Raw genomic sequence first — 8781 nt, forward strand, 5'->3', positions numbered from 1 at the left:
TGGCTACTCGGCCTGGGAAAGGGCTGGATACCTGTGTGACCTTGGGTGAGGGGCTGTCCCCTCTGGGCCCCAGAAGCAGTACTTGCAAAGTGGAGGAAACACACTGCCACCTCCGTGGGACTATTTGAGGGCTCCCTGAGATGGAGCGCAGGGTGCACAGGCTCTGCGCTCTGGGTTTAAGTGCTCGTGACCATTTCTGTCACTCGGAGAGGGAAGGGAAGACGGAACCGGCCCAGGACCGCTAGGGCCACCCTAGTTCTGCCCATGGTCTCCCCCATCCTTAGATACCTCCTCCACATTTCTATCGTCTGGCTCCCACTTCTCCTCCATGTCCCTGGAACCCGCACCCCCGCAAGGGTCCCGTCCCTGCCCGGAGCCTCCGTGTTGCAGCCTCTCCTGTTGAAGGCAGCTGGGGATTCTCGGCCCTTCCCCAGAGGCTGCAGGGTCCTCAGCAGGGAAGACTCCCACCCCATCCCACTCCTGGTCCCATTGTCCCCTTTGGGACAAGATACTGGGTGTTTTAGCCCAGTACTTTCATTTAAACTTTATCTTTTACTGTCTCACTTCCTAGGGGTTCCTTTACCCAAGTCATTTGCTTATTCGCTCTTTTTTTTTTTTCTTTCACTTTCTACTTCACTGCTTCAGATAACTTATCCAGTTGGCTTTACTTTGGCATCTTTATCTTTATGGGTCATCCTTTCAGCTGTTCTTTTTTTCTCTATCAGAAAACCTCAGAGCCCATCTTACTTGCCTCCATTCTTCTCCCTTTTGTGGCTCAAATGGCTTTAAGTTTAGAACATCCAGAACGGGTCAGAGAGATACCTACCAACTACAGGCTCTGTGCGCTCTGACTGTGGGCTCGGTCTCCAGCCATCCTCCGGCTCTGGGCAAAATCAAAGTAGCTGGGCCCTGCTGCGCCCTGCACGACGACCCCCAGCTGACCCCTCCCTTCCTGTCGACCTGCCTTCCCGCCCCTCACGCCACCTTCAGCCACCCACAGTAGCAGCCTTCCTACTGGATAGGCTCCCTGATCTCTCCTCTGCTCATGTAGAGCCGCCTCTGCTGAGGAGAAAGCCCTAGCTTTCTTTGCCTACAAGGCCTTGCTCAATCTGGCCCCGCCGACCTCTCCAGGCGCATCCCTTAGGCATCCTCCTCTCTAGCCTCTGCCCTTCAAACCTCTTTCACCTCCTGAATCACAGTTTCTGGACATCACCCACTGTTCACTCTGATGGAGCATCTCTCTAGCCTCTGCTCCCTACCTCACTGACCACACTCCTCATCTGCCCAGACACCCCACCCCACTCACTACCTGACCTGGATTGGGTTCCCCTGGGGTGCTTTCCCTTTGCACTTCATAGTACCCATTTCAGGCAGAAATGTGTTGGTGGGAGCCTTTGATGAATGTTTGTCATGCCCACTAGACTGTGGACCTTACAAAGGCAGGACCCTGTTGGTCTTGTCACACTCACTGGTATCTCCCGTCCTGTATCCAACACTTTTTACCAATAAAGAATGAAAAGGTGAGTCTGGACATGGTGGCTCACGCCTGTGATCCCAGGACTTTGGGAGGCCAACGAGGGAGGGTTGCCCAAGCTCAGAAGTTCGAGACCAGCCTAAGCAAAAGCAAGACTTGGGCGGCGCCTGTGGCTCAAGGAGTAGGGCACTGGTCCCATATGCCAGAGGTGGAGGGTTCAAACCCAGCCCTGGCCAAAAAACACACAAAACAAAACAAACAAAAAAAAAGGGCGGCGCCTGTAGCTCAAGGAGTAGGGCGCCGGTCCCATATGCCGGAGGTGGCGGGTTCAAACCCAGCCCCGGCCAAAACACCACAAAAAAAAAAAAAAGAAAAAAAAGATGGTTAGTGCCTATGGCTCAGTGGGTAGGGCGCCTATTGAGGGTGGTGGGTTCAAACCCGGCCCCAGCTAAATTGCAACAACAACAACAACAACAAAAATAGCCAGGTGTTGTGGCGGGCGCCTGTGGTCCCAGCTGCTCAGGAGGCTGAGGCAAGAGAATCGCCTAAGCCCAGGAGTTGGAGGTTGCTGTGAGCTGTAACGTCATGGCACTCTACCAAAAGTGATAGAATGAGACTGTCTCAAAAAAAAAAGGCTGGAGGCTGGACACAGTGGCTCATGCCTATAATCCCAGCACCTCAGAGGCCAAGGCAGGTGGATTGCTTGAGCTCACAGAGTTCAAAAATAATCTGAGAAAGAATAAGACCCCATCTCTAAAAAATAGCTGGGCACTGTGGTGGGTGCCTGTAGTCCCAGCTATTCAGGAGGCTGAGGCAAGAGAATCACTTGAACCCAAGAGTTTGAGGTTGCTGTGAGCTAAGATGCCGTAGCACTCTACCATGGTAACCAAGTGAGACTCTGTCTCGGAAAAAAAAAAAAAAAAAGTAGCCGGGCATTGTGTGCATCTGTAGTCCCAGGTACTTGGGAGGCTGAAGCAAGAGTATCACCTGAGCCCAAGAATTTGTGGTTGCTGTGAGCTATGATGCTGGGGCATTCTATCTAGGGTGACAATAATAAGACTGTCTAAAAGTTGCCATAATTACAACACTGTGGTATTGGTATGATGATAAAAAATAGTTCAAATAATTGGAACAGAATTCAAAAACAAATGTGCTCTTTTGTGGACTCAGGCTTTGGGCATAAGAATTATTGTTTCTTGGCTGGGCGTGGTGGCTAATGCCTGTAATCCTAGCACTCTTGGGAGGCTAAGGCAGGTGGAACCTGGGTTCAGGAGTTTGAGCCCAGCCTGAGCAAAATCCGAGACCCCCATCTTTACTAAAAATAGAAAAGACAAGCTGGGTGTTGTGGCAGGTACCTGTAGTACCTGGCAGGTACTAGCTACTCAGGAGGCTAAGGCAAGAGAATTGCTTGAGCCCAAGAGTTTGAGGTTGCTGTGAGCTATGATGCCAGAGCACTCTACCTGGGGCAACAGAGTAAGACTCTGTCTCAAAAAAAAAAGAGTATTCTTTTTTTCTTGAGATAGTCTCACTCTGTCACTCAGGTTGGAGTGTAGTGACCTGAACATAGTTCACTACAAACTCAAACTCCTGGGCTCAAGTGATTCTCCTTTCTCAGCCTCCCAAGTAGTTGGGACTACAGGTATGTGCCACCACACCCAGCTACTTTTCTCTATTTTTTGTAGAGACAGGGGTCTTGCTATGTTGTTTAGGCTGCTTGAACTCCTGGCCTCAAGTGATCTCCCATTTTGCCTTCCAAAGTACTAGGATTACAATTCAAGCCACCGAGCTTGATCTTAGTGATCTCAAGAATTTGATGAGGGTGGCACCTGTAGCTCAACTGGCTAAGGTGCCAGCCACATACACCTGAGCTGGTGGGTTTACATCCAGCCCTAGCCCTAGCTTGCCAAACAATGACAACTGCAACCAAAAAATAGCTGGGTGTTGTAGCAGGCACCTGTAGTCCCAGCTACTCAGGAGACTGAGGCAAGAGAATAGCTTAAGCCAGGAGTTTGAGGTTGCTGTGAGCTGTGATGCCACAGAACTCTACCCAGGGCTATAGCTTGAGGCTCTGTCTCAAAAAAAAAAAAAGAATTTGATGAAAGGTTCTGGCCTTCCTGAGAAAGCCAAAGCTGGAGATGAACCACTCACCTTCAGCAGCTGGGACCAGAGCACAAGACCTCTTATCTACCAAATCCCACCTGACCGCAATCCCACCATGGAGAAGGAAGGAGACTCACACCTGGTTCCATGTGTAAAATGTTTATTCTCAGCATATGCTTGTGCCTGGGCTAGAAGCAGGACTTTGTGGGACTTTGCCACCATGACCTCTTGGGAGATTGGCCAAATCAGTAAAGCCACTGAATGAGGATTGGGAAAGTGCCAGCAGCCACAAGACCTAGAACAAGGTATGGGGAGGCCTTTGAGGACTTCTGGAGTACCCAGCTTCTTGGCCACTTGGTCGCCTCCAGGTGTGAAGTCAGGTGTCCATGATGAAACTGAGGCAGGAGGTGAGAATGGCAGGGCCTGCTCTGATGCCTGTTTGGAAACTCAGCCTCCATGGGGCTCTGGTCCCTGTTTTCCTCTCTCACCTGGGGGTGAAATCAGCAGTCAGGGGCTCTCAGAGCAATCCCTCACCTGCTCAAACCACTGAACCATCATTTTGACAGTCCGGTGTACCTGTTCCACTTGTCTGAAGACCCGCAGAAAGTTTCCTCGAAGGACGCCTTGAAGCTCTTCATCACTCCAGCCGCGACTCAGCAACTCCTCTATCAGTACTGGGTATGTGGACACGTCCTCCAGCCCCTCAGGGAACCTGTGTGGCCCCCACCAGGCAGCTGTGGGACCTTAGTCCTAATCCTGGTCTGGGGCCTGTTGTCTACCAACAAGTCACATATGAGACACTGAAGGCCAAGTTCTTCAGGACTGTGAATGCAACTTTCTTAACCTTCTTGAGGACTGGGCTTCTGCAGCCTCTACCAGCTAAGCAGATGGTCAGCCTACAGCATGTGCTGGGCAAATGGACTCTGTCTGGGAGAAGGGAGTACTGAGCAAGTGTAACAGCCTGGAGTGCAGCCACTGTCCACAGGGACAATCTAGGGAACAGGTGCTGAGAATAGGAGGTGGGGAAAGGCTGGAAGACCAGAGCCTGTCATCAAGGCCTGAAGGATGGGAAGAACCCCAAGACTCCCTAACAAGCCCCAAGGAAGCACTCACCGGCCAGACCCATCATAATTTCCACCAATCCCAATGAATTCAGATCCAATGACTGCCCTGATGTGGTCAAAATGATCTATGGGGTAGAGATTAGTGGTGGTAAGCAGTGTGAGGCAGGAGTTAGACCTTGTCTGTGATCAGTCTGGTCCCTAGTACCCTAGGCCATGGTGGATGGCTCCAAAGAGCTAGCTCATGGCCAGTCATGAGTCCTGAAGTGGCTACAGGCTGGTCACTGGACTACACTGGACCTCAGACCCACCCCTTTGGGACTTTTCCTGCCCAGAAGCTACATTACCTCTCCCTGAGAGCCTGGTGAGGACTGTGCATGTCTTGCCCAGAGATGTGGGGAATGAAAGGTTCAAGGATTGGGAACAAAAATGAGACTCAGAGACAGAGGCATCAAACCCATCAGCATTGACTGTGGCCCCAGATCTGGGTGGTGGTGAAGATAGGAGGTCTGCCCATTGCTCAACGGGTGTGAGTTGTCCTAAGGGCCCTGGAACCACAGCCTAAGCCAGAGCTCCACAAAGAGCCAAGATGGGGCTCACCTGCCACGGTGGACACATTAGCAAGCAGGTTGCACTGCAGCACTCCCATGGAAAATGTCACCATCACAATGCCACCATTCTTCTTCTATAGGGAGAGACAAAGGAACACTCAGCTCAGCCCTTCCAGCCTGATGATGTGCCTCCCATGCTGTGGGGGCTTTGGTAGGACAGTGCTCAGTCCTGGCTTCAAGGGTTGTAAAAGGCTTCTCTGCTTTTGTGGGTCTCTAGGTAGAAATGATTTGGCCTTGAGTTTAAGGGATAGAAGAGGGTTAATTAACTAGCCTTCGTTCCAAGGTTGTGTGAGACCTAGATGGTAGATTTCTTTGTTCAGGGTCAAGAATCTTTGGATGAAGCATGCCTGGCCCTGGGTTTGAAGGCTGGGTGGCTGCTCACCAGAATCTGTAGGATATCATCAGGAACATTCATCAAACTGTCGCACACAGCCCGGGCCGCTGAATGGGAAAAGATGACAGGAGCCCGCGACACTTCTAGGACCCTCTTCACCAAGGTGTCCGATGCATAAGACAAGTCTATCATCATGCCCAGGCGGTTCATTTCCTTTACCACTTTCTGCAGGGACAATTGGGGGGATTTGAGGAGGAGGAGAGGTTGTTAGGTGTACAAAAGTGTGTGTACACATACCTATAGGTAGGGTGAGGAACACAACAGGAGTCCTCACCTCACCAAAGCTTGTCAACCCGCTGACATTGGTGTAGAAGTGGTGTCTGAGCTTGGTGGAACTTTCTGCCCTGCAGGACATCCATGGGAGAGCAATTTAGCTGGCCACACCTTGGCCATCAGAGCCTGGGCCAGCTACTTTCTGGGAATATGAGGCACTTGCTGGGAGTCCAGCCTCCTTCTGTGGGCCTCTTTATCCTCAAGTCTGGTCAGGCCCATCCCAGGGATGGGGACAGTTTCCCCAGCACACTGTTTACCATTCTACCCTGGCCAGGGATTGAGCTCACCAGGGCGTGCTGCAAGTGAAAGTGAGCGTCAGATAGCGCACTCCCAGCTGATAGAAACTGCGCAGCACAGATAGGCTGCTGTCTAGTGAGTGGCCACCCTCCAGGCCAATGAGGCAGGCCAGCTTTTGAGTGCTATTCAGACCTAGAAGAAGGTAGAGTCAAGTGGTCAGAGCCCAGGTACAGACCCACCAGACTCCCCCCCCCCCCCAGCCCACCTTCAGCTGAGGTCACCAGCTCCAGCTCAGGATAGGAGGTGCACATGCGGCGAATAAGGTCAACCTGCTCCAGGGCGAGGCGCACAGCATCTATGTCCTGGGCCTGGCAGGGGACATAGGCTGACCAGAACTGGGGGTAAGACCAAGGGTCCAGAATGAGGCTAGGGTGGTCTTCGAGCCCTTAGGCCTGCCACTTCTGCCTCAGTCCCCAAAGCACCCTTTTGGTCAGTAACACCAAGTGAAGCCCTGCATGACCCATTGTCATGCAACAGTACCTTGATGACTATTAAGTTTGCTGTCAGCGGCCAAGTGATGGGCTATTGTCCATGTGCTAAGTGAATGCCCCAAGGCCAGTCCACTTTGTCCTTTGTGGTTTCCAGCACCCCCCACTCTCACCGGGTATTTTCCAGTTATTTTTTCTATCCCCACAGACCCTGGGTGCCCATGCAGTAATCCTGTCTTGGCCACACTTCCTGGAAGGCCCATTTTGGCCACTGCATGCCCCATGGTACTTAGTCACCCATAAGCTGGCCCACCCAGGGTTCTGTGGCCCCCTGTGTGTCCCTGTGGTACCTGAGCACCCACGAGGCCATCTCTAAGCCTGTCCAGGCTCGTCTGGCCACGGCTGAAATTGCCCAGGTTAACATCCTGTAGCCTGTTCTGGAAAAGCTGTCTCAGGACCAGGGGCAGGTCATTGTGGCTGAGGATGTTAAGTAAAAGTTAGAGTGAGGACATAGCCTCCAGGTCAGGCAAGGACATAACAACACGCCTGGGTCTCCCCTCCCCCACCCCACCAGGCCCCTCCATCACACAGACAATATAGAGACTTTGGGAGGGTTCCACTTGGAATGGGAGGACACCCATGGGCAATAGAGGAGAGAAAGCATTCCCAGGGGTGGTGTAAGGGTGCCCCTTTGCCAGCCCTGCATGCTCAGAGCCCCTTCTTCTGCCTTGGGGTGTGCTCAGCCCCCATCACGCTAGCTACACCGACGCACCCGTCCACCAAAAGGAAGTTCCGCATCAGGGCCTGCACGTGCTCCCGCAGGTTCTGGGTGCTGGGGGTTCCCCGCGTGGATGGAGCACTGGGGGCGCCGGTTGTGGTCTGGGCGCAGGTTACCGGCTGATGCAGCAGCAGCACAAGCAGTAGACGCAGCAGAGGCCGCCAGCCATGCGCATGGGGACCCTTGAGGCCCGCAGACTGCATGTTGCGCCTGGGCCGGTCGCAGGAGCCTGGGAAGAGCAAATGAAGGACAGAGGGCGATGATGGGGGTCCGTAGATGTAGGAGATTGCAGTCACTAATGTGGCCTCGCTACGGGATTGCAGTCACGCGACTAGGCGACAGACGCGCTGGCGTCCACGAGGTCGTGTGGCGCAGCCACCAGGGGGCGACACGGCCCCTGCAGTCATGGAAGGGCGCCCCCACGGGCTGGAATGGTCCCTGCATGCGGCGTGCGAGACGCCTTGTAAACTCCCTCTGCTTCTGCCGCGTTCCTGGTCCTGCACCTATTCCCTGGGGTAGACTCCGTAGACCCACAGACCCGGGAAGACATCAGTGGGGGGCCCAGGAATCTGCGGGATCTCACTTTTAGGCTGTGCTCTCCAGCCCTCAAACAGGTCAAATATTCCATGAAATTCTAAACTCGGACTCAGAAGAATGATTAGATATGTATGTTTTGATTGGCAGAAAAATATTCCCCCTTATTAAAATGAAATTTAAGAACAGTATCTATGGGAGACCATTATCTTAGCATTTAATGTTAAATTTTGCTTCCGTACACATGTTAACACACACACACCCTAGAGTAGACACACCACATGTCAGTTAATAGTAGCCATCTTGTGAAAAGAGCTACCTACTCCCTGGTCATTTTCTTTTCTTTCTTTCTTTTTTTTTTTTTTTGTAGAGACAGAGTCTCACTTTATGGCACTCTGGAGAGCTGTGGCATCACACAGCTCACAGCAACCTTCAACTCCTGGGCTTAGGCGATTCTCTTGCCTCAGCCTCCCGAGTAGCTGGGACTACAGGCGCCCGCCACAACGCCCAGCTATTTTTTTGGTTGCAGTTTGGCTGGGACGGGTTCGAACTGCCATCCTCGGTATATGGGGCCGGTGCCACTGAGCCACAGGCGCCGCCCCCTGGTCATTTTCTATCTCATTTCTTTGCTTATTACACTAATACTGGCCTAGAGTGATCATGGGTGGTGCTTGTGAAGGCAAACCAGAGTCCTGGGGGGTTGGCAGAGGCACCAGAGCACGCGCTGAACCTTGAGAGGATGGGGTTTATATCAGGCAGAGGAGCCCAGGCAGAGGAATAGTTTGGACAGTACACAGTTGTAGGGAGACAGGGGAGGATCCTCCTGCATGG

At 52.6% G+C, this 8781-nt stretch overlaps 1 protein-coding gene across 1 annotated transcript; it reads right to left on the bottom strand.

The window, feature by feature from the left end:
- Positions 1-3819: 3819 nt before the first annotated feature.
- On the bottom strand, positions 3820-7619 carry LOC128560752 (dipeptidase 3-like). Its single transcript, XM_053554151.1, has 10 exons — positions 7411-7619; positions 6989-7115; positions 6416-6545; positions 6201-6342; positions 5915-5984; positions 5629-5805; positions 5236-5320; positions 4688-4763; positions 4151-4286; positions 3820-4062 (listed from the first exon to the last, which is right to left on the bottom strand). Exons 1-10 carry the CDS (start codon positions 7617-7619, stop codon positions 3820-3822), a joined length of 1395 nt encoding a protein of 464 aa, XP_053410126.1.
- Positions 7620-8781: the final 1162 nt, after the last annotated feature.

Source organism: Nycticebus coucang, chromosome 2 (assembly GCF_027406575.1).
Source record: "Nycticebus coucang isolate mNycCou1 chromosome 2, mNycCou1.pri, whole genome shotgun sequence".
In the NCBI taxonomy this organism is placed as follows: Eukaryota; Metazoa; Chordata; class Mammalia; order Primates; family Lorisidae; genus Nycticebus; species Nycticebus coucang.

What these genes read in the sequence shown, in the direction of transcription:
- LOC128560752 (XM_053554151.1), bottom strand. Translation starts at nt 7,619, where the DNA reads ATGCAGTCTGCGGGCCTCAAGGGTCCCCATGCGCATGGCTGGCGGCCT. An exon ending in TTCACTTGCAGCACGCCCTG is followed by an intron (nt 5,985 to 6,200) that starts GTGAGCTCAATC and finishes GATGTCCTGCAG; the next exon opens with GGCAGAAAGTTCCACCAAGC. An exon ending in TCTTCAGACAAGTGGAACAG is followed by an intron (nt 4,063 to 4,150) that starts GTACACCGGACT and finishes TTTCACCCCCAG; the next exon opens with GTGAGAGAGGAAAACAGGGA.